The sequence below is a fragment of the Carassius carassius genome, chromosome 17 (genome assembly GCF_963082965.1).
Source record: "Carassius carassius chromosome 17, fCarCar2.1, whole genome shotgun sequence".
Lineage (NCBI taxonomy): Eukaryota > Metazoa > Chordata > Actinopteri > Cypriniformes > Cyprinidae > Carassius > Carassius carassius.
The window spans coordinates 21554206-21579926 of NC_081771.1; the positions used below are offsets into that span (position 1 = coordinate 21554206).

Here is a 25721-nt window from a genome sequence, read left to right on the forward strand (position 1 = left end):
GTTTCAAACTGCCTGTTAGCCCAGTTTGTTTTTTTTGGGCCGACAGAGACTGCGTCTTTTAACAGTGTGTTCTGGGGACAGGTAAGTTAGCTAGTGGACAGTGAGGAGATGTTTGCTGCATGTGACAATAAATGTTTTAAAAACGCTTTGAGCAACGTTAAGCAAAACAAAAATAAATTTATACTTTAAAAATAAACTTTAATGAACTAGAAATTGTCATCAGAAACGAATGTAAACAAAATAATCTGGCCTTGGTGTGCGACATGAAAACAAGAATAAGAGTCAAATGATGATACAAACTTTCACAAATAATGCGTAAAGCCTTTACATCTGAAAACATTAACTTACCTGTGACAAATATGGCGCTGTCCAACCGAATAGGCAGGTAAAACTATCTGCATCCCGGGAGGAAACAATTCAAAAGGTAAACAAAAATCTCCACCATTCCGAGCAGCACTGAACTCGTACGAACCGTATAGACGAACACTCTCCCCGCTGTATATTCCAGACGTTTTCGTTGATTTTTTGCAGAGAAGTGAGCCAAAATCCACCAGCCGCTATTAGAAATGTTGGCCGCCATTGACTCGCTCAAAGTAAATAAGTGCGGCCAAATTTGTTTATAGAGGGTTTTCACGCACGTCATCGGCCATTTTGGAGGCACTGACCGGACTCGCAAATTTGGCTGATTATTGCTTCTGAAAAATGGTCAAGTTTTGTTCTGTACTCATCGGTCGCACCGAGAAAAAAAATTTCTAGTTCTAGAGACTTCCGAAAGTTAAAGAGAAGAGAGCAAAAAACTGAAAAAATGGCGTTTGGGGTTGAGAGAGGCACAGCATCAGCCACATGTGTAAATGAAGCGTTAACTGTGACGTTAGGCCAGTGATCCAGAGACTGCAGATGTTGAACCAGGAGGCAGTACCTATTGTCTATGTAGTGTCTGTTCAGACGTGTATTTTTAGTTCAATGATATATTGTCAATAAGAGAATGTATTGTTTGTGTTTAATAGTATTCTTGTGTTCTCTCATCCTCCTAGCATAGAGTCCAATTAGTGTAATGCTCCAGTTATTCTAAAGATGAGATGTACATCTCACATGTTCGTGGCAAAGAACGTTTCAAAATGTAACCCAATTATTTCTATGGTCCTGACTGAAGCTATTAGGGGGACACATACGGGGAGTGAGTTTCATACTTATTCAGTCATGTCCTTTTGTAGTTCCCCTGTATGTTCCAGGTACAGGTGTAACATTGTCGGCAAGGTGTGGCTGTATGATGGACAACAGACAACTCTCCTGCCTGCCTGATGAAAACAGCGATGTGAACAACAGATGAAACAAGTTGACGAAAGCGCTTATGGCAAGTATTCAAGACCCACATGTATTTGATGAATGAGGTTCTTCTTGTTGTGCCCATATTTCAGGACTTGAAGAAGACTTCAAGGGTCTTCTACTTTCAGTTTTGGCCTGACTACGCCTGCTCAGCAACGTATACGACTGCTTCAACAAAAGCATCCACAGCAGTCGTAGGAAATGGCATTGACGTCGACAAAAGGGACTATTTTGCTAGGGATTGCTATCATCTGGGATTTTTTTTCTGTCTAGGGCAAAAACCTCTATATGAATGAATATGTTTGTGCAGTACAACAAAACACAATGGCCACACACCAGGGTGTGGACACCTCCATGCTACGTAGCGCCATCTGGATCTAGATCCAGTGCAAGTTCGGGATTCGACGAAAGCGTTTTTGGCAAGTACCAATACCCACATGTCACTGAAATGTCTCTGCACCAACTGGTGCAGGCACTGACGAACACAGCGACGTGAAGCCTGTGATCCAGTGGCTGAACCGGGTCGAACCAGGCGTTTAAGGCAAGTACGAAAACCCCCATGTGTTTGGTGGATAAAGTTTTTGTATTTGCTGATTTCTCAGTGCAGTCGTGATATTCAGGTCAGAGCCACAGCCCAGAGAGAAGTGCATATATGATCTGATGCTTGTGAAGATGCTATGACGTTGCGGCCCACGGGGGAATTCCTCCGGATGTGCTCCGCTTTATAAAGACTTCATCAGACAGTACTGCTCGGCTCTGGACGCAGGAACATGATATGATATATATGATATATATATAATATATATAACACAGCCAGGTATGCTCACACACTGTATGCCTGTCATCATACCTAATATTGTATATATTTGTAAAAAACTTTTTGTACAGGCATTTTAGTAAATTTATGTTCATGCAGACGGCCCCTAGGTCCCCACGCACCATCCAGTCCAAAGTTCTGATCCTGACGTCACTGTAACATCGACCATCTGTGCTCCACGCTGTGTTCAGTGGTAACGGACCGTCAATGTGTTTTTTAATTCAGCTATGCTGCCAGATCCTGAAGGCAAACTACAGAAAAGCCAGTTGCCCTGGTAAAGCAGGTACGACTTATTATTTAAGTTATTTTTAAACTCACTGGCTCATTATGATGAGATCTACTTTGTACATCTCAAAGAAACAAGGCCAGTTTGACCACTTCTCATTTACTGCATAAAAAAAGATACAGATAAATCAGTAGTAACTAAACTACAAATACTAACCTTGAATATGAATCAAAACACAAAGAAAGCTTGAGATTTGACTGAAAGCAAAGTGGCTTTAAGTTACATTCAAAAGCTAATTTTATCATTTTAAAATTAAGGTTTTTATTTCATTGCATTCACTTTGTAGTTTTCAATTTTAACTCTTATTATGCAAAAACGTTTAAGATGAAGACATATATGAAGATATATATGTCGTTCAGGTGATGGGTAAGGAAAGGTATGAAATGTTGAAGAAAATAAACGACAGTTTGGAACTTAGCGACGTTATGCCTCCATGTGACTTGGACAAATACAGACAGAAACTGAGTCTATCGGCTCAAACAGTCTGTATTTTCACCGTCCAGTCCAATCAGAACCTGTGGAGGTGTGCGTACAACAGCCAGGCAACTTAAAACTAGGAAACAACAGGAATGGTAAAAGATGGATGTGTCTGCTTTTACTTCCATGTCACAAAGCTGACAGGTCAGTAAAAATTCAATGTTTTTGTTTGAGTTCTATTCTGAGAATATTGTTGTGGCTGCGTGGTGTGTCCTTTTTTATTTCGGCTCCCATGTTAATAGATTTGAGCTTGCACACTGCCTGCGATCTTAGGCTGCAACATCATTCAAATGGAATATGCGCTCTTTCAGCAGTCGGACTGACTGAAGGAGATCTGACCATGCAGGTTCTGGAGCTTTCTGAGGGACCTTTTTGGGCTAATGAAGCAGATGATGGTGAGATGGATATCGGCGTGGATTTAAGTCTTGATGAAAATGGCATTTTATGGCTAGAGCCACTCTCAAATGTCAGTCATATAACTGCATTCACAGAACTTTCAGAGGAACACAGTGACGGCGTGCCCTCGGAGACCGTCTCAGCCTTATGCACCGGGTGTAGGACAGACGTGCTGTCTGGCCACACAACCAGGTATGAATATAGTTCTATTGTTTCCAAGGCATCAAATTCTTGAATGGTCACTGCTTACAGGAAATAAGTGATTGGATATGCAAAACTATGCCGATTTTAACCTCAATATAAGGACAAGTACTGGCCCACGGACCTGAAGGACCTCAGCCAAACTGCCATGCTTTAGGTAATTAGAATTTTATTCATTTGGACTCACAGTTCTGATGATGAAATCTACATTCTGCATGTAAGTGGCAAAGAGCGTTTTAGATTTCTTTCTCTGTGGGTCTCTGTGCATCAGCTCAGCCAGCCACACAGCAGAAAGAGGAGGCGCACCAGCCCATGTGCTTAAAGCACTACTGGTCCCAGGAGATAGCAGAGCTTCCTCGACCCATACAGCATCCAGGTGAGTCTTTAGAAATGAAACAATTCATTCTAACACAATGTCTGGTTTTCAGTGAGTCGGAGAAGATAGTGTCTGAAAAGAAGCCCGCAGGAACGGTGTCTCCTCCAACAGGAAGTCCCACTCCAGCAGCTCTGCCCTCATCAGTGCAACACAACACAATGGCCAGACACCTGGGTGTGGACACTTCCATGCTCCGTAGAGCCATCTGGAACTATATTCAGGGCAGGTTTGGGATTCGGTAAGTCTCTTCACTGCTCACAGTTTCAGAAATATGTAGCAACATTGAATACGTTTATTCATTCTACAAGGAACCTTTTAAAATGCTGAAGATGTCTCCGAGACTCCCCCGGGACCTTCAAATAAGCACCAGCGGGAGATCATTTGTTTTTGCATCTCAACAGGTCCAAGGCCAGGTGAATCATTAAAAAAAAGAAACACACACTTCCACTTGTATGTACGGCATAAGATATGATGACTACGGCTAAAGTGGGGAATAATAATCGATACAGATTTAGATCGTAAAATAATTTCTTGCATCTCTATAAGAAGCAGAGGTCACAGACTTGTTTTTGTTTTCCAGCGGTTTAACATACGCTTCTGGCATTTGTGCGCTTAGATGCTGGACCAGAGGAGGACAGACATGCTGTCTCTCCACTACTCACAGTTTGCATTCATGCTGTCAATGTACCAGACCAGGCAATCTGAACCAGTTGGTCTGAAAACGTTGTATCCGGAGTGTAAAAGGGATCAAGAAGTATAAGGAAAAATCCACAACAATGTTAGCAATGCCCAGCAAACCTGCATTCATGCTCTCAACATACCAGACTGGCCCTGTGGCGATTGTAACTGAGAACGGAATGTTCCTGCTACACGGATTAGTCGACTTGACAATTTCAGGGAATGCCATTTTAACCACAAAATAATATTAATCGTCTTTACTCCACTCCTCCCTGTATTTCCTCAGCTCTTTTACTTTCTTCTGTACCTGAGTTTTCTCCTGCTCCAAGCTGTGTCCAACTTACTTATCAGTTAATTGCATTCTGTGTTGCGCTTGTCCAGCTCCCTTAGAAGAAAGTCTACTTGAAGAGCCATTTCATCATCTACATTTTCAAAATCATTTGTTGTTTATTTGTGTGTGTGATTATTTCTGCAGTGTTACTCATCTTGCATTTCACATAAGTAGCGCTCTGTTCCCTTCCTTCATCATCATTCTCAATCAAGCCACAGCCCAGAGAGAAGCATCTCCTTGGAGAGACAGGTGTGTGTGTGTGTGTGTGTGTGCGCGCGCGCGCGTGTGCGTGCGTGTTTTATATATATAGATATGATCTGAAGCCTGTGAAGATGCAACAAAGCTGCTGCCTAGGGGTAGGGTGACCAAACGTCCTGGTTTTCACATCATGTCCTGGCGTGTATAGATAGTATTTTGTAATATAAAATTTTCAGTAAAACGTTACAATAAGGTTCATTTATTAAACATTAGTTAATGTATTAACTTACATGACATGAGCAATACATTTGTTACAGTATTTATGAATTTTTGTTAATGTTAGTTAATCGAAATAAAGCTGTTCATTGTTTGTTCATGTTAGATCACAGTGCATTAACTCATGTTAACAAGATTTTAATAAAGTATTAGTAAATGTTTAAATTAACATTTACAAAAATCAATAAATGCTTTATAAGTGCAATTCATTATTAGTTAATGTTAACTAATGTAGTTAACTAATGTTAACTAATGAACCTTATTGTAAAGTGTTACCAAATTTTATATCCATACAGAGGAGGCATAGATGTATTGAAATTAATAAAGCAAATTTGAGTAAACTTTGAGTATCATATTGCCGGGCCGAGTGTCCAGGTTTTTGGTAATCAAAATATGGTCACCCTACCTACGGGGGAATTCCTCTTCACTGGAGCGGTGAGATTTGGAGAGCCGTGGCTAAGATGTGCTCCACTTTATAAACTCTTCATCAGACAGTACTGCTCTGCTCTGGACGCAGGAACATTATATCACAGCCAGGTATGATCACACACCGTAAGCCTTTTTTTTTTTTTTGTTGATTGGTCATTAAATACAAAATTATCTATCATTCCTCATATTGTATATATTTGTAAAAATGCAAAAGTTTTTGTACAGGCATTTTAGAGGGCATGTTTTTATACAGTCCTAAAGTACATTTATGTTGATGCAGACAGCCCCTATTTGTCAGAAGGGAGTTGGTGAAGTTGATGGTCGATCAGTAGCTGTGGTTGTGGCCCCCACGCACCATCCAGTTTAATGTTCTGATACTGACGCCACTTTGTAACATCGATCATCTGTGCTCAACCCTATGCTCGATGGTGACGGGCCGTCACTGTGTTTTTTTTATGAAGGTATGCTGCCACATCCTGAAGGCAGAAAAGCCAGTTGCTCAGGGAAAGCAGGGAAAGACTTATTTATTTATTTTTAAACTCACTGGATCATTATGATGATATCTACTTTGTACAGGTCTGTCGGAAAGGGCGTCTTGAGATGCTTAAAGGGTAAACTAATTCCTATGATCCAGGAAAGCCGTTCACCCAGGGAAACTAGGAATGATTTTGGACAAAGCATTTATGTGGCTCTTTGCATCAACTCCAGTTGCCCAGAGCCACAGAAGAAGAGGAGGCGCACAAGTCCATGTGGTGAAAGCGCTACTGGTCTCAGTAGAGAGCAGTGACCCGTCCTGCACCACCATGTAAACAGTGGACCAGGTGAGTCATCAAAAATGCAACAATTCCATTTGTATGTACAGGATAAGAAATGATCACAATGGCTACAGTGAAAAAAATCAACATAATCTTAAAAGATGGGCCGGCCTTTAAACTGATGTGCCACAGGAGGAAACCTTTCATCGCCAATGTGATCATGTCTGATACAAAAACTTTTTCGACTTTTCATAATCTTCATCTACATCTCGACCTGAGGAAAGCAAGAAGGCCAAGCTGAGCATCAGTAGCGATAAGGAGATATATATCGTGCAGGTAAGGAAAGGTAAGAAATGTTAAAATACAGTTTGGAACTCAGTGATGTTATGCTTCCATGTGACGTAGTCAAATACCGACAGAAAATGAGTCTCTCGGCTAAAACAAGTCTGGCTTTTCACGTCCCAGTCCAATCAGAACCCGTGTAGGTGTGTATACAACAGCCATGCAAATTAAAACAAGGCAACAAGGAATGGTAAAAGATGGATGTGTCAGATTTTACTTCTATATCACAAAGCTATGGAATGTTTTTTTTTTTGAGTTCTTAATTTTTGACATGTAGTTAATTTTCCTTTTTGCAGCATCCCCTGCTGACTATTTTCATTTTTATTGTTACTATTATCTGTTTAGTTGTTTATTAGTATTGAGTAATTGTTTAAGGTTATATGGTTGACATGTTCCTTTTCTTTTTTTGTTCTCAGTCCCCACAAGTTTTGTTGTATATAGTGTTGGGAACTCTTTTCTTGTAATCAAGAAAAATTTGATCATTTACTTAATTAAAAAAATATATGTTTTACCAATAACTCTATTCGTATCTTGTATTAAAAAAAACTATATATATATATATATATATATACATACCGCCACCAGGAGTGGAGATGAGAGAATATTGGTCTTGCATAACTAGAACTATTACGTCTCAGCCTAATGCACCGGGTGTAGGACAGACGTGCTGTCTGGCCACACAACCAGGTATGAATATAGTTCTATTGTTTCCAAGGCATCAAATTCTTGAATGGTCACTGCTTACAGGAAATAAGTGATTGGATATGGAAAACTATGCCGATTTTCACCTCAATTCATAGAGAAATTAACCTCAATATAAAGACAAGTCCTGGCCCACGGACCAAGTTCTTCTAACACAGATATTTACGCTCTTGGCTTTCTATTAAGCTTACTTGGCGCAGTCCCAGATGAGCCACGAGGAGGAGAGATCACTGATTTACATCTTAAAATATTTAATTTCTTTTTTTTGCATCTCAATAAAATGTCACAGCCATGTTTTTGTTTTACAGATTTAGATCGTAAAATAATTTCTTGCATCTCTATAAGAAGCAGAGGTCACAGACTTGTTTTTGTTTTCCAGCGGTTTAACATATGCTTCTGGCATGTGTGCGCTGAGATGCTGGACCAGAGGAGGACAAACATGCTGTACGGACGCGTAACCAGGTATGATCGCACACCTAATGAGAACTTATGCTTGCATCAATGGAATCAGATATGATGATTAAAAGCCCGTTCACACCAAGAACGATAACTTTAAAGATAACGATATTAGCGTCCACACCAGTTCTAAGCGGACACGCGTCTGCTGCTTTAAATTCTCGAGCTCATTACAGCAGGATTGATTCTGATTGGTTGGCAATGTTTTTATCGTTCGTCAGAAAAAAAAATCGTTCTGAAAGTGATTCCAACGATATCGTTTCTCTGTGCCTTTATCGTTATAGTTGTGGTGTGGACTCCGCTGTTCTTTAATATTGAGAACGATTTTTATAACTATATCTTTATCGTTATCTTTATAGTTATCGTGCTTGGTGTGAACGGGCCTTAAGGCTTTCCAGTGGTGTGACATGCACTTCAGACATGTGCGACGTGACATGTTTTTGACTTGAGTTCTTTGTAATTAGAGCTGAAACAACTAATTGATTTAATCGTTTAAAATCGATTATTAAAATAGTTGTCAACTGATTTAGTCATCGATTAGTTGCTAAATAACTTTTATTTGCCGTAAGCGGCTCATTTCTTGCATATTTCAAATCTGCGGTGACCAAAGTGTAGCAGTAATGAGCCACCGGAGGTTTTACTCAACCAGTACAGCAGGAGAAGTAGCGAATAGCCAATAGCTGGCCTCGTTTTATGTCACGTGCTTCCCGAACAGCGTCTCTGCAGCATTCAACGGATGTGGGAGTGCTTTACTTTGAGCCTTCAAAAAAGAAGAGTAACCTTTTTTTTTTTTTTTGCCTTTATTTCAACAACATTACAACCAAACAAGGTACATGAACATATTTTCAAAAAAATAACCACAATTATTCAGACTTGGTTGAGCCTAACCAAGCGTATAACAACAAACACATCAAAAATAAAAAATAATACAAATGCATAAATAAATAAAAAGAAAACAATACTACAAAAAGGGCTTTTAAATTAAATTATATAATTCCAACATAGCTTAAGGCCTTTTTTTTTTTAACAAATTTTAAGGATTTATATAAAAGTTTTAGCTCGTTACACCAATAAATAAAGTTGGGTTTAGCTTTAAACCATCTGCATTTGTGAATAAAAAAACCTCCCATATCAGAGAATTGAGAAAAAATTCTAACTCTTTGTTTTCATGAAAAATACCAAACCTAACTACCTTCACATTGAATGGTGGTAATTCAACATCTTTGGAACATATCCACTTTTGCATCTCACACCAAAAGAAGTGAACTGAATCACACCAAAAAAAACATGCTCTAGAGTTTCAATACTTTTTTCACAAAAAACAATAATTTGTATCAAAATTAAATTTTAACCTTAAAAATTCTTTGGTAGGATAAATCTCATTTATAATCTTGAAGCACACCTCTTTAACTTTTGGAGGGAGGGGGTAAGACAATTAGTTTTTTCAATTTTTTTTAACTTCATTCCTATCAAAATCTTTAAGCACATATTCTCGTCTAATTGGGTTTTGATATAAAACCAGTGAAATCAACTTTCTAATAGAGTTTGAATACACCTTCTGGTGCTACTTGAACACGTCATCAGTGAAAAACCCGAGGTCATAGGGTGTTTCGGGTCTTTAATATTCATACACCCTCACCCGGGCGACCCAGCCGGGGGTGATCAGTCCCCGGCTTGTGTCCAAGTGGCATGTTGCTCCATGGATCCCCCCCAACGGATCCACAGCCACCGAGAAGTCCTCTCTGCGGCCTCTAAGATGTTTGCGGTGGCTTTTTTCAATTGCAGTCCTTTCACTCCAAGGAGTTTGAGGGTTCGCAGCAGTGAGTGGCCAGCAAAGCCTCGGCACCCGACCTCGACTGGCTCGCAGCGAGTTTTCCAGCCATTGTTCCGGTACTCCGAGCTGAGCCCTGCGTACTTAGCCTTCTTGCGCTCGTGGGCCTCTTCAATACGGTCTTCCCAGGGGACAGTTAGTTCCAGGATAACCACTTGCTTGGTAGACTCCGATGTTAGCACCATGTCTGGGTGGAGAGAAGTGGCTGTGATGTTGCCTGGGAACTTAAGCTGTCTTCCAAGGTCAACCTGAAGCTGCCAATCACGAGCAGTGGAGAGGAGCCCCCCCGTAGAGCTAGGCCGGTGGAATTGTTCCTTCTGCCCAGCTCTAATGAAGGTGATTGCCTGTTTGGGGGCTACCTGGGTCTTGCTGAGCTGGATCGCTGTGCAGATGGAGTCCGCCAAAGCCTTTAGCACCTGGTCGTGCTAATAGTTCTAATAACTCTATTAGAGCATTTTTTTATTACAAAAATCATGACCTTCTAAGGAAAGCTGCCTCAATTCCGGGGACACTTTTGAGTTCACAATATCTTCTTTAACGATTACTCTTAAAGCAACTGGAATGGCTCTAATAATTCGATTGTAAATATTGTACATATTGTACATATGGTACATTTTTTCAATTCAATTCAAGTTTATTTGTATAGCGCTTTTTACAATACAAATCGTTACAAAGCAACTTGACAGAAAATTATGTTTCTACAATATTTAGTAGTAGCTAGTAGTTTGTGCACGTTTGACAGGATTTTAGAAAAATAAAAATAATAATACAAGACGTAGTCAGCTAGATGATGAACTATCAATATTATTAATTAATAGTAATTATATGATGCAGTCACACATGTAGCAATATTTGTTAGTTCTGTTTGCAGTCGGAATTTCTCACAAAACTCTCTGTAATAACAAATTCCCATTATAATCCAAAAAATGGGCAACAGCCCAAATCCCTTTGGATTTCCATACCTAAAAAAAAAAATGATTTTCTACCAAATTTTATATATCTATTATTCCAAAGTGGAGTGTTATGGGGCGTAAAATTATGCTTAAACAATAATTTCCAATAAAGCAGCACTTGCTGATGGAAGTCAGAAAGTTTTACTGGTAAAGAGGTACACTCAAAATCACACCGTAAAAGGAAATTAATTCCACCCAATTTTTTAAAAATTGCACTTGGGACAATATAGCAAAAGGATTGATGATTACATATGAAGGATTTTAACCATTTTAATTTCAATACACCATTCATAACATCAAAATCAATCAAATTTACTCCACCATCTTCATACTTTTTAATCATGTCATCCTTTCTTATGTACTGACATTTATTCCTCCAAATAAATTTAAAATTCATCTTATTTATTGCTTTAATCATTTTTGTTGAAATGGGCATGGAAAAGGCTGGGTAGATGAGTCTAGACAAACTATCCATTTTGGACAAAAGAACTCTTCCAAAGATTTTAAGATCCCTTTGCAGCCAACTATTCAATATCAATTTACACTTCTCTATGTTATTCCATACATTTTTATTCTCCATTGTTACTCTCTCTCTAGAGATAATAATCCCTAAATATTTTAATTCCTTCTTTATTTGAATATTGAATAATGATTGTAAAGGAAACTCAAGTAAAGTTAACATTACACATTTCTTTAAATTCAGATACAGGCCAGAAGCCTTAGAAAGCATATTAACCGAATGTAAAGCTAAAGGAATTTGTTGTTCATTTTTTAAAAACAATGTTGTGTCGTCTGCAAATTGACTTATTATTATTTTATTATACTATCCAACACTGATAACCCTTCAATACCATTATTTTTAATCAATATCGATAGCAACTCTGCTACTATAATAAACAATAATGGGGAACTACTACAGCCTTGACCAATTCCCCTTTTAATAGGGAATCGTGTGCAAGTTCTATAACTTAGAGCTACCGAACTATTGATATCATTATATAACATTTCAATTAAATGTATAAATCTTCTTCCAAAACCAAAGTGCTTCAAAGTTTTCAAAATAAATGGATGCTCTACCGCATCAAATGCTTTAAAGAAATCTAAAAAAATAAGAAATCCACTTCCTTGAACCGCCTCACTAGTAAGTCTAAAACCAACCTTACATTATGAATTGACCTTCCTTCTAAAAAGCCTGACTGTGTCTCACTAATTATAGTAGAAATACCTTTTTTCAGTCTAGCAGCAATAGCCCCAGAAAAAATCTTATAATCCGTATTGAGTAAAGTAACAGGCCTCAAATGATCTAAAACTCTTTTATCTTTGCCAGTGTCAGTGCCCTATTAATCCTTGCTTCATACTTTCTATCAACTCTTTCTTTTCAATAGCTTCTGCTAGGGCATTAAATAATAAAATCCTTAAATCCTTCCAAAAAAATGTAAAAAAAAAATTATTGGTGATCCATCAGTCCCTGGAGATTTATTTAAAGGCAACTTCATAACAACTGAATCCAATTCTTCAACTCTTAAGATCCGAATCACATAAATTTTTAAACGAGTTATCAATGTGTGGAATATTGTTTAGAATTTTGGCAAAAAAGAGATCAGAGTCATCTGAAGAAAAATCTGAAGAATATAAATTAGAATAAAACAAACACTTCTTTTTCAATTCTTCTTAAATCTTTGCATTCTTCATTTTGGATCATTAAACTATCAATGGAGTTTCTTTGTTGCCTATTTTTTTCCAAATTACTAAAATATGAAGAGTTATTTTCTCCATCCTTAATCCACCTGTCACGTGACCTTAAAAGGGCCCCTTGTGCCCTCTCCAAATAAAGATGATCTAATTTATTTTGCAGCTTCATCAGCCTCTTTTTTTTTTCCTCATTATTTAACACAGGATTAGTACAGCACAAACTTATTTCAGGAATTAGGTTATTTTCAAAAATCTTTTTTTCTTTATATATTTTCTTAGAAAATTGTATGGAGAATTCTCTAATTTTAAATATTCCCATTTGCTTACATTACAGTCAAAAGAATCATTTATCTCTATATTTCTAATCAATTCCTTAATTTTACGACAAAATTCTTCATTTTGTAAAAGATGGGCATTGAACTTCCAATAACCTTTGTTTCTAAATTGCTTACCCACAGGTTCTAGCACAAGATCAATAAAGCAGTGATCGGTTAACGGAGCTTTAAAAATAGAAGATTGAGAAACAAATTTTATAATATTGTTACTTACCATCCAATATTCAGTTCTGGATTTGCTCTCCCCATTAGGTTTAAACCAGGAAAAACATTCAGCGTCAGGATATAAATCTCTCCAAATGTCATACAAATTATTTTCGGATTTCAAAAATTCAATGGAAACATTAAGCCGCTGTTTGTTAAGTCTGGGAGGCCATCTGTCCTTCCACTCATCTGGAACCATATTCCAATCCCCTCCTACTATAATATTATCTGTTGGGTTTTTTAATTTAGTTTCTGTAATCACCTCAGAGACATCTTCTATTAATTTCTGATTTTGAGCTGCATTGTTAAAGCCATAAATATTAAAGGCCATGTTGCAGGTTAACCACCACTTTCGATTAATGGGTACATAAATCACTCAAGACATGTATATCATTTTTAAAATTTCTCAAAAATAGTCTTAAAGACCTATTTTTTAAGTTTTTGATATTAACGGTTTTTTTATGCAACTCTGCGATGACGTCACGTTGGGGAGAAGTCGAGGAAAGGTAGCCTCAGTCTAGTATGATGCCGCGTTCCAGGCAACCCGTAACCCGTGTTTTTCCAACCTTAAACCCATGAAAGTGCACAGGAACGGCAATCAAACTCGTGACTTCCCACCCGTGAACTCGTGTCTCGTACTAGATCGATGTATTTCGAGTTCCGAGGTCACACAGCACGCGAAACAACATTGACAGCCCCTACGGATAATACTGCCTACGGATGCAGTTTATGCAAGTGGCACATGTTGAAAAAACGATTTTAGGTCAATGTACCGTTGCAAAAAAAAAATAATAATCTAGTTACAATTCCTTGCACTCAGAAAGTTTGGCGTAACTTGCCTGGAACGGTACAAAGTCGTTAGTCGTGGTATGAAATAGTGATTACGAGCTTTTTCGTATTATATTCCGTTTTGTGATACCCAACAACATAAAATACAATGGATAACAGTTTAAATGTTTATTACCATCAAGCAAATTGCACAAATTCGTAAAAAAATGTACCTTGCAACACGGCCTTTAAATAAAATGAAAAAAATATCATCAATTTTAAGTACCACCATTAGCCAATGACCATTACCATCAACTTTATAACTAATGAATTCCCCTAGGACATTTGTTGAAACACATTGCCACACCTCCAGAACGGTTAGAACCATGGCTGAAAAAAATCTTATCACCCCATTGATTAGCCCAAAAAGAGGCATCCTAGTCTGTTGAATGAGTCTCTTGTAAAAACAGGCAATGAACTTTTTGCCCTTTACAAAACAAAAAAAAAACTGCCTTTCTCTTTACAATGTCTTTCAAGCCCCTTACATTGAGAGAACCATAACCAGCCTTAACCATAAAACTCTACAAAAAAAAAAAAAAAGAATAAAAGCAAAAATTAAACTATAAAACACCTACTTGACACTCAGAATCTGCTTAACCTGTAAACTTACAATTAGAGCTCCAGTTGCCCAATGAAACAAAATTACCCACTGTCCTAAAATTAACACCTCATCCATCAACATTAGGGCTGTGAATCTTTGGCAAGGCAGCGATTCGATTCAATTTACAATTCATAGGTTTTCGATTCGATTCAAGAACGATTTTTTAAATTGTAAAAAATTTAGAACGATTCGATTCGATTCACAATTATATTCGATTCGATTCGATTATAACGATTCGATTCTGCTTTCTTTAAGTGCATGCATGGGATTATTTAAATGCTTCTACTAAATTCTTTAAATGCTTAGTGAGGGGGCACATTACAGTAGCATTTATGTTTAGAGAACCATAGGTTAAAAAAAAAAACTTTTGTCCATTGTTAAATGATAGTTTAATGATGCGACATGGCATACGTAAAAATGTATGTAAGCCAAGTTTTTAAAAAAGAGCTTAAAGAGTATTATGTATAAGCTAACATTTTGTCACACCAGGGGCGTAGCCATAATTACAGAAGTGACAGAAATGTCAAATACAATCATTTTATGTATGTAGCCTATATAATATTAATAATAATAATAATTATAATTATTATTATTATAATTTTTTTTTACAAGGAATTATCTTCTTTTTTAATTACTTATAATTAGCTGTAATAAATCAAATACACTGCTGGACAATAATCAATCATTTGTAATATATATTTTTTCCTAATGGCAATTTTATGATTGTTTTATATACTAGACTACATTTAATTATCAGCGAATGATTCTGAGAGAAAACGTGTCAGATGTCTGTTTGCTAATGAAACAAACGCTACTTTCATGCATCTGATTATCAGATAGTAAATCTCGCGCTCTTATTTCAAGGTCGTTGTTAATGCTGTGGTTAATTCTAAAAGTTTCCTTCATATACTCGGTTCATCCGCATTGTCTAAACACATTTATCATTCAGTGGAACTGTGCGTATGATTTATTTCTGCTCCGTCCATGCAATAAATACAGCTGTCGACTGCTCCGGTAACTCCGTCGGTAAGACGCAGAGAGCCATTGACAAACTACAGAAAAGTAAAACTACTTCACGTTAGCATTACTGGCCACGAGCCCTATAGATCACACGTCAGCTGCGTCAGAGACGAATGGAGCGCGAGCGAAATCCTGTGACAGTCTCAGGCGGTAAACAGTGGAGCGCGTGAAGGACAGATAAGAGGATTCACGAACACTCTTCAAGGTCTCCATTAATTCGTGCGTGTAGTAATTTAATGTGTATACATTTTGAAAGCATTGAATCGCTATAGAAATCGGGATTCATTCGATTCTTAGCATTTGAATCGATTACTGTCCAAGATCGGCGATTCACGATTCAAAAATCATGTTTCAAGATCGATGCATATGAATTGACAGGGTTTGTAATCGATGCATCGAGAAAACGAGTGAATCGTCACACCCCTAATCAACATTAATCTGCCGCCCTTCAAAAAAGCCATACGGACCGCTAAAGAAAACCTTCTTTCCTGCCCGTCTAGCTTGATCAATCGAATCCCTTCCTTTTTGCAGACTGGAGAATCTTTGCTTAGATGCCAGATTTCGTCCTTCACCCGTCTTTGTACAAATAGCACAATGACGTTCCTGCTTCTACTGTCCATCTTTCTTCCCAGCCGATGAACAACATCAACAGCTTCTTCCAGCTTTGGCTCCAAATCGGGTGCAATCTTACCAAGGGTTTGGATAACCACTGATCTGATGTCTTCGTCTTTTTTTCTCTTCTATGCCTTTGATACGGAGGCACCATCTCATTCTGTATCTTTCCTGTTCTCTAACCCTCACCTTAAGATCCCGGTTCTCCTTGCGAAGATCATCATTATGTGACTCCAAGTCCTTCACTCTTTTTTTGCACTCATTCACCTCTTCCGTGTTGAACTGAATCGCCTTCGTTAAGCTTGCAATCATAACGCTGCTCTGTTTGGATTGTTCGCTTAAATCCGCCAACTTCTCATCAACCCTCCTTTCCAGATTTAGAATCGCCTCCAAAATAGTTTCATTGGAGATTCCGGACTTCTCACCCTCAGTATTTGGCTTAGGTCTTTTTTCGGCAGAAATCTTGCTCGGAGTTGAAGGCAGGGAGCCATTTCCACGTTCTCTCTTATTATTCACAACAATCTCCATTGCATAATCATGCTCCATGTCTATCGCTTCATCTGTCTTTTCAACATTAAATGAGGAATCTTTGCCTTTAGGGTCAAGTTTTAGTTTGGCAGGAATCTTTGCCTTTAGGGTCAAGTTTTAGTTTGGCAGGTTTAACTAATTTTTGTGTGGACATTTTGATGTAAAACAGTAGGAACTGCTCACCTTAAATTAACATTTGGGAACAACTGACACGAGCTTCGACAAACGCGTCTGCTCAACCCGCCATCTTCGCACCGCCCCCCAAGAAGAGTAACCTGTAAACTCTGCACTACTGAACTGTTTAAGGGGCCGTTCACATATCACGTCTTTTGCGCGCTCAAGTTCGTTATTTCCAATGTAGGTGCACGGTATGCGCGCTCATAATGGAAGCGACGCGGTTGCGCATCGAGTTAAAAACATTTCAACTTTTCAGAATGCCGCAAGCGCACCGCGGGTCATGTGACAAGAACTAACCAACCAGCTTCATCCTTTCCCGTAACAACGTTGAAAGCTCAGCCAAGATGAAGAAACAGCTGATCATAGTTGTATATGGATTGCCATTTTGAAATAAATTCAAAAGCAGAGCTACTGCAAGCGATTTTTAAAGCTGCAAATCCATTTATCCTTTGCTGAAATTTCCGCGTCTTCATGGAGAGAGCACGTCATGGTTGCTTAGCAAAGGCAGACACCTCAGGGGCGCTTCTGCCCGAGCGCTTTGGAAAGAAGGAGAAAGCAGTGCGCCTAGCGTTTTCCACGCGTTTTTAGGCGCGATATGTGAACTGCCCCTAAGACTTTTATTTGTGCAGATTCTCCAGTACAATGTTGTTTGCAAATGTTTAGTCGTAAAAGCTGATAACATTCCTTTTTAACAGTTAACATTTAAAGCTTTACAAGCATGTTCTGTAATCAGTTTGTCGTTTACCAGTTCAAAATTCAGTCTTGCAGCCTAATTATGACTGAATGAGAGAGGTAAATGTTTAAATATATTTGAAATGCACTTTTTTCTAATTATTCACTGCTCTTTTTCACACAGCAGGTTTTTGTGTGTCCATTTTTTTTTTCTGGACAACCTTCTGATGGATTTTACTTTAAAATGTGAGTTTCATTCAGGTTTTATGCCATTGGCACTTTTTTCGAAGGATTGTTTACAATTTCACAGCATAAGCTATAAAGCTGTTTCCCAGTAAATAAAAAAATGCAATGTACTGCAATTTTGTTCTGTTTTATCCTTATTCTTCGTGAAAATATGTTCTGAAAGATTCCATGTTAAACTACTTAAGGAGCTCTAAGGACTGCCATGGTGAAAACATTATTCGAAATCTCCTTGTGAAATTTGCTAGAGTATGGGTCAGTGTTTTGATTGCAGAAGAGTTTGACAAAGGATTACTAACACATAATAAAACAACTCCAGGTATATTTTTGATTAGGATATGACAATGCAAAATGGTTAAAATCTCTTAAAAATATATGCTGAATGATAAAGACCCTTTATTAATAATTTACTTGGGGGAAAATGGGCAAACCTAAATATAAGTACATAAACCGGTCAATCGTAAAACTAATCGACAGATTAATCGATTATCAAAATAATAGTTAGTTGCAACCCTGTTTTCTCTCTCTCTGGTTATGTGAGGTCAGTGGAGGCCCGTGTCTTGAGTCTAAAAGCAGCAGCAGTGTTGTGGGAAAGGCCACGCAGAGGTCTGACCCCTTCCAGCTGTCGGCTGGCTCAGTAAACAAACACACACACTGTCTGTAGGGACCATCCAGAGCTGTGGCTTCGGCTAGCATACATGTTTTACTCACTATTATGTCATATGTCATACCAGGAGCTTTATTACTCAGCCTGCATGAGTGTTTCCTGCAGCGTTTGTTGTGATGGCAAATCATCCACTCTTTCTCTCCCTCTGTCTCTGTCTCTCTCTCTCGCTCTCTCTTTCTCTCTCTCTCTCTCTCTCTCTCTCAGATACCAAAGATATCCTGATGATGTTGAGTGATATGGACATCAGTGCCATAGCAGGGACACTGAAATTGTACTTCAGGGAGCTTTCAGAACCTCTTCTCACAGACCCACTGTACCCGGCCTTCATGGAGGGCATTGGTATGGCCTTTCATCTGTAATCTTTCACACTTAAAACCACACCACTGCGTGATTAGTAGCAAATAGGAGTCATGTTTAGATGTGTAATAACACTCCACTTTATCAAACTCCTCTTCATCATAGCTCTATCAGATCCTGCGGCAAAAGAAAACTGCATGATGCATCTGTTGCGGTCACTACCAGACCCAAATCTCATCACATTCCTCACTCTACTGGAACACCTGAAGAGGTAAGAGCATTTCACGCACTCATGTTTAACTTGCATTTTTACCTTTTCAAAAACATAATTTAGTAGGATTTATTTATCATTCTTAATGGGTACCAACAAATTAGTAATTATTCTAGTTTTAACCCACATGTGGTGTTCAAAACCCTATAACACCTGTGGTGTTCCCGGTCAAAAATGACCGGCCCATAAAAAAAAAAGCTTATAAATCACTCATTATACCATATTTTCACCCAATCTTGGATTCAATCTTTTTGTCAACATGTTCTCTTTCAATTAGGACTGGTTTTATATTTTGATTTGCATCTGAATAATCATAGGCCTCATTTATTTGAGAGTAGGCATTTCATTTTTTGAGTATTTTTTTTTTACATTTTTGAATAATTTTGGAAATATTAAATAAAATCTGAAGAAAATTGGTATTGTTGATCACACTAGTCTACTCTAATGTTTCACCAGGAATTTTGTTTTGAAACTTTTGTTTTGTAAAAAATATGGCACACTTGTGGTGTTCCCAGTCAAAAATGACCGTCCTATAAAATATAGCTTATAAATCACTCATTGTACCATATTTTCACCCAATCTTGGATTCAATCTTTTTGTCAACTTGTTCTCTTTCAATTAGGACTGGTTTTGCATTTAATTTTCAAACTATTTTATTGTAGGAGTCATTTATCTGAGCTTATGCACCTCAGTTTTTGAGTGAAAAAAGCATTATTTGTTAATAATTTTGTCAATATTGTGAAAAAGGTGAAAAAAAGTTTCACTGTTGATCACACTAGCCTACTTTAATGTTTAAACAGGAAATTTTGTACAAAATGGCCCAAAGTCACACTTGTGATGTTCCCGGTCAAAAATTGCCAGCCATTGAAAGTGAATGTAAAAGATTACAAAACACAGGGCTTGTATTTTGAAATGCTTTAATTTTCAGAAAAGGGGTGCACAGTAACACTTGTGCTGTTCCCTGACAAATCTGACCATTGTGACATACAAAAAATAAACACATTAACGCTGTCATATAGAGAACACAAATCAAACACTGTTCATTTTCTTTCATTTTTCCAAATTATGAACTAACCAAAATAAGAAACTGTGACGGTCTCTGTGTGAACTCATGCAAGTGACTAACAAAAGCATTTTTAAATATGCCTGTGCTATCACATGATGTATATTTGTAAATATTGTCTAGTTCTGTTTGAGAACCTCACAGTTCCAAAACAAAATGTCATAATATTTTGTCTGGAAGCTGTGATGAAACAAGAACATAGAACAAAAGATTCTTTTGAAGCCGGGTCACTGCAGTCACGGCCAGTTTGTGTTTGTGTGTGTGTGTGTGGTAATGTCAGATGGATAAATGTATATTAGATGCAGGTTAGGGTAGGATCAAATTTCTCTCTGTGGAAAAGAATGTGTGTAATACTCAAAGTTTGTGTGTTTTAACGTGTGTGTGTGTGTGTCTGGGTAGCGTGTGTATAAATGTATCAATACATGCACAGGTCCACGGGCTCGATGTTTGCAAGCACATATGCTCATATGTGTACATGAAAATAATGAACATGCTCCTGAAAACTAAACTGTTGTTATTTTCAGTCTCTCCCATTCACTTTCAATGGTCGGCCATTGTGACTATTTTTGACCATGCCTACTCTCAGATAAATGAGGCCCACGATTAATCAGATGCAAACAGAAATATAAAACCAGTCCTAATTGAAAGAGAACAAGTTGACAAAAAGATTGAATCCAAGATTGGGTGAAAATATGGTATAATGAGTGATTTATAAGCTATTTTTTATAGGCCGGTCATTTTTGACCGGGAACACCACAAGTGTAACAAGGTAACAAAACCCCCACAAAAAAGTAAGAAAGATTTAGTTATACCCTTTGGGAACAAATTCACTAAGTTTCAGTCCAAAGCGATAACATTAACTAGTATTTTCAGGGAAAAAGAAGATCTTCTCCGGGTCAAATTGACCCGAACACCACATAAGGGTTTCACATGATCTTTCACAAATCAGTCTAATATGCTGATTTATTGTCAATTATATGGTACTCCCTTATTATGTTTCTTGAAAACAGTTTTTTATTTTTTATTTTACCGCATCAAAGGTTTTTAAACCTTTTTAAAGGTTTCCAAAAAATATAAAGCAGTGAAAACAGCTTCTTGAAAACTGCTGTTTTCTACATTGAAATGTTTCTTGAGCACCAAAACATCATATAAGAATTATTTCTGAAGAATCGTGGCACTAAAGACGGCTGCTGATTGATTCCAGATTTGAAAATATACTTTGTCACAAATAATCTCTCTGGAGGCCATATTGCCAAGTCTAACCACTGGCCATTAAAATGTCACAGACACAAACCGCACGTGCTGGATTCAGTTAACAACACCGCTCACTGTGGACACCTGCTGGACAGCTCTATACATCACACTTGAGCTACAGTACATGTGCCAAGTCATTAGAAACTCTGTTCAACTTAATAATAGTTTAATAAGATGTGATTCAGTTTTGTGTTTGTGTTTGTTTCCTCTCATTTTAGGGTGGCAGAGAAGGAGCCGGTAAATAAGATGTCTCTGCATAATTTGGGCACAGTGTTTGGCCCCACTCTGCTGAGACCGTCAGAGTCGGAGATCAGTAAACCCAACGTCACACTGGCTTCTGACATCTGGTCACATGATGTCATGGCACAGGTCAGTCCTGGCTTACATTCTCACCGCCCATTTAGGGCTTTACACTGTCTTTCCCAGCATGGATATATCATATATCAGTTAATGCGTTGTGGTTTGGTGTGTTTGACAGTTTGTAGATCCACGTCAGCACTTACATTATTACAGTAATACTGATTATTGCGGTAACACTGCCCTTATGCTGAGAGCAGAGTCCTGGGCTTCTTTAGCTCACTCGTGCGTTTATGCGCTCATGTGTTGCTCATCTAAAGCAGCAGGTTTACTGTGTGAGTGGATCTGAAGAGACTCTTTGACTGTTGATGTTTGCTGTTATGGATTGTACAATGATATATCAGAAACTGAACAAGCGGCCTGAGTAGGGCTGGGATAAACGATTATTTTTGAAACGATTAATCTAGCGATTATTTTTTCGATGCATCGATTAAACTAACGATTAATTTTCCCAGACCGATTTGATTTCGATTATCTCCCCATTAATTGACTACTAACAATTTATACATGTTGATTTACATATCTGAATGAAAAAAACATCAATTCCTTAACATTGCAATATATGTTTATTGCTCTTAAAATTACAAAATAAAAGACTGACTAAGAATGCATTACTTTGCACTTGTATAGAGATAGCATTCAATAAAACCTTGAAACCTTGAAAACACATAGCTTACTGAAACAAGCTTACTGAACACAGGGCCTAGCTTACTGAAAAAAGAAGTTCTTTCAGATGAAAATAACAACAACTTGATGTCTAGCATTCAATAAAAAATGTCACCCAAAATACTTGTTTAGAGCAATTGAAAGAATACAGTATGTAAATGTAAACTTGAGGGCTTTAAGCTAATACAGAGAGTGCTTTTCCAAAAAAAAAAAACCATTAACAGTGGGAGCCAGCAGCCTGTCATGGAGAAAAAAAAATCTCCGAATGCTCCACGTGAAACTTTGGCGTTCCGCCCTTTTTCTATCGTGTCTAATGATTTTGGTTAATATTCACGAGGGAGGGAGGGAGAGAGGGAGACAGAGAGAGAGAGAGAGAGAGAGAGAGAGAGAGAGCAAGACAGCGCTCGTGTAGTTTGAAGACTGTGAGTGCGCGAGCGCGCGTGAAACTTTGGCGTTCCGCCCTTTTTCTATCATGTTTAATGATTTTGGTTAATATTCACGAGGGAGGGAGGGAGAGAGAGAGAGAGAGAGAGAGAGAGAGAGAGAGAGAGAGAGCAAGACAGCGCTCGTGTAGTTTGAAGATTGTGAGTGCGCGAGCGCGCGTGAAACTTTGGCGTTCCGCCCTTTTTCTATCATGTTTAATGATTTTGATTAATATGCACAAGGGAGAGAGAGAGAGCAAGAAGCACTCGTGTTGTTTGAAGACTGTGAGTGCGCGTGCAGCCGGGGCTCTCTCTCGTACGCGCCCTGTCACTGTCACTCACCGATCAAATAAGGCTTTGACAGCCGCCAAAAAAAAAGATCAATGCAGAAAAACCCCTGGATTGGTTATATTACGTTGCACAGAATGTTGATCCGGCCATCGCGTATATTCAGCGCACATAAGGTAAACGTTTTGCAAACGTTTTTTAGAGAAATAATAACAGTAACAGTAACAAAAGATACACACACAGCTATTTTTTGACAAAATTCCCAAGTGTGTATAACTTTGGAGCTCATATTTTGTCTTTTTATTTTTTATAAAATATATTAATAATTGGAAATTGATACTCTTAACAACAACACTAATACTACTACTATTATTAGTTTGTTGCTTTCTTGATCTCTTGAGGAATGATGATAATGACGATGATAATTATTATTATTAATAATTTAAAGCTCATATACTCTTAAGGCCCGTTCACACCAAGGACAATAACTATAAAGATAACGATAAAGATATAGTTCTAAAAATCGTTCTGAGTATTAAAGAATAGCAGAGTCCACACCACAACTATATTCTCCGCCAGAAAAACGGTATCGTTGGAATCATTTTCAGAACGATTTTCCAGCTGATGAAAGATAAAAACATTGACAGCCAATCAGAATCCATCCTGCTGGATTGAGCTCGAGAATTTAAAGTGGCAAACGAGCATACGCTTAGAATAAACAGACGATATCGTTCACTGGTGTGAAAACTAGTATCGTTATCTTTATAGTTATCGTTCTTGGTGTGAACAGGGCATTAGTCTTAATACTACAACTACTAATAATAATAATCATCAGTACCAATTCTGAACTTATTCTGATATGGCTTGTTCCGTGTTAAAAAGTAGTAGTATCCTGTTTCTTCATCAGACTAAACTCAGTTGCAGCACCATCTAGTGGTGTGGATGAATAATGCTGATCGTTTGACACATGATTGAGAATGTAAGTGTCATGAATCCCTCTCTCTCTTCACAGGTTCAGGTATTGCTGTACTACCTGCAGCATCCACCCATATCCTTCGCTGAGCTGAAGAAGAACACACTATTTCTCAACTGACGTCTAACTCCGACAACAGAGACTCCCTTTCTCTCAAACATTGTTTTTTTGTGTGTACAAAGCCAACGGTCCAACGGGGAGACAGAGCGAGCCTGTGGCCATTCTCCCCTGCGTTTGTTGTCTCCAGTCATGTTCATGTGTAAAGGGAGCTTAAGCTTGGCTCCAGTGTGGAGAAGAACTGCAGCGAGAGGAGGACCATCTGAGCGAGCCCAGGATTCAGCATCACCTTATACAAATGTTGCACTTATCACGCAGGTGTCCTGCCAAACACAAACACACATACTACCACTTCAAACACATCATGTACCGTCCCATCTGAAGGTTGTGTCTCAGGAGGTTGGTTCGTCTGAGTTGCAGATGCATGCTGGGATGTCTGCATCCGTTCTGCCATTTCCTCTGAAGTACATCCATTGCCCTATTTATTATGAATATATACTGTTAATTGTGCCTGTACATTTCAGTACAATTTGAGACTCCAATTTTTTTTGTGCAATTTTGTGGTCTATTTGTTTTTTATTCATTTTAACTTCCTGTCAGTATAGACTTGATTATACAGTAGAAGAGCGATACTAACAGTTAAATCAGCCAGCTTTTGGGACCAGTCGTGGTATGCAATGTAGTGAGATTATACTTGGAAAAATGAAAATGATCTTGATTTGGAGAAAAATCATCTCCTGACACATTTGCAAGTTGAAGTGTCTGGTGATACTTCAGTTTACTCTGTAGAAAGATCTGTGTAATTGCCTTTTTTTTTTTTTTTTTTTTACACGCATGATCAGCTTGTCAAATGAAAAGTGGGCAGGATAACAAAGGTTCATGTATTTTGATTTTATTTAATTATTATTATTATTATAATTTTTACTCTGCTGAAGACCACTGGCAGAGCGGAGGGAAAAATGAAGCTTTTCTGCTATAAAGCCAGTGACATACTTCATAAGCACTGTTAGATTGCAGACTATTTGATATTTTAATATAAAAGGAAATTAAAAACTTGTGTATTTTACTTCTGTTGGAAAGATATTGAGTATACTGTATTAACAAGGGTAAATGTTGATGTGACCTTATTTCTCCATTTTTAGTCAAATAAAAGTGTACATTGAGCACAGCAAGTTTTTGTTTTATTAAAATAAATTGCAGGTATTAAATGGCCACATGCTACATTTCTTACACCACGTTATCTAAAATATATCAACGTTTTTCAGTGTTATTTTGCCCTTGTGTGAGCTCCGTATAGAAACGATTAACTGTCTCCAGTGTGGAACAAAAGAACTGGTCTGCACAAAGCTGGGACCTGAACCCCACTCAACACTTTGGGATGAATAAAAGGAGAGAGTCGGATCCATCATTCAATCCATGAAATGCTCAATGGGAAATGCTCAATCCATCGGTCTCATGAAATGCTCAATGACCACATTTGGTGTTGGTTTCTGGGAGACAACATAGCCATGATTTCATTTGTTTAAATAATTATAAACTAGGTACCATTTAAATGTTTGCTCTAAACACAGGGACGTCCAGTGCTAGTTGCAACATGGGGAAGTTATCACAAATAAGGTTTTAAAACAAAAGTTGAGTTACACAAATGCATGATTCCTCTAGCA

The 25721-nt window shown here is 38.0% G+C and overlaps 1 protein-coding gene and 1 long non-coding RNA gene across 12 annotated transcripts; one reads left to right on the forward strand and one right to left on the reverse strand.

Annotated features, from left to right (window-relative positions):
* The first annotated feature begins 2 nt into the window (after positions 1–2).
* Positions 3–24516, forward strand: LOC132161322 (active breakpoint cluster region-related protein-like). 11 transcript variants are annotated; one of them, XR_009438128.1, is made up of 9 exons: positions 2163–2426; positions 3236–3301; positions 3398–3494; positions 3607–3660; positions 3775–3879; positions 3991–4117; positions 4496–4657; positions 6072–6252; positions 6368–7287. XR_009438128.1 is itself a non-coding variant. In XM_059571287.1 (6 exons), the coding sequence occupies exons 2-6, from the start codon at positions 3287–3289 to the stop codon at positions 4596–4598; spliced, it is 612 nt and encodes a 203-aa protein (XP_059427270.1). In that variant the 5' UTR covers positions 2166–2426; positions 3236–3286; the 3' UTR covers positions 4599–5032. The 11 variants fall into 11 exon arrangements, 3 of the variants coding, with proteins under 3 accessions (XP_059427270.1, XP_059427272.1, XP_059427271.1); XR_009438123.1 differs by lacking the exon at positions 2163–2426 and adding an exon at positions 3–81 and having other exon boundaries at positions 3775–4117; XR_009438122.1 differs by having other exon boundaries at positions 2165–2417; positions 3775–4117.
* LOC132160568 (uncharacterized) lies at positions 14129–16020 on the reverse strand. Its single transcript, XR_009438044.1, has 2 exons — positions 15930–16020; positions 14129–14556 (listed from the first exon to the last, which is right to left on the reverse strand). It is a non-coding gene; the product is annotated as an uncharacterized LOC132160568 (long non-coding RNA).
* Positions 24517–25721: the final 1205 nt, after the last annotated feature.

Coding starts and splice junctions, on each gene's coding strand:
- LOC132161322 (XM_059571287.1), top strand. Junction 3,661..3,774: donor GCCAAACTGCCATGCTTTAG/GTAATTAGAATT, acceptor TCTGTGCATCAG/CTCAGCCAGCCACACAGCAG. Junction 4,118..4,495: donor CAGGGCAGGTTTGGGATTCG/GTAAGTCTCTTC, acceptor TTGTGCGCTTAG/ATGCTGGACCAGAGGAGGAC.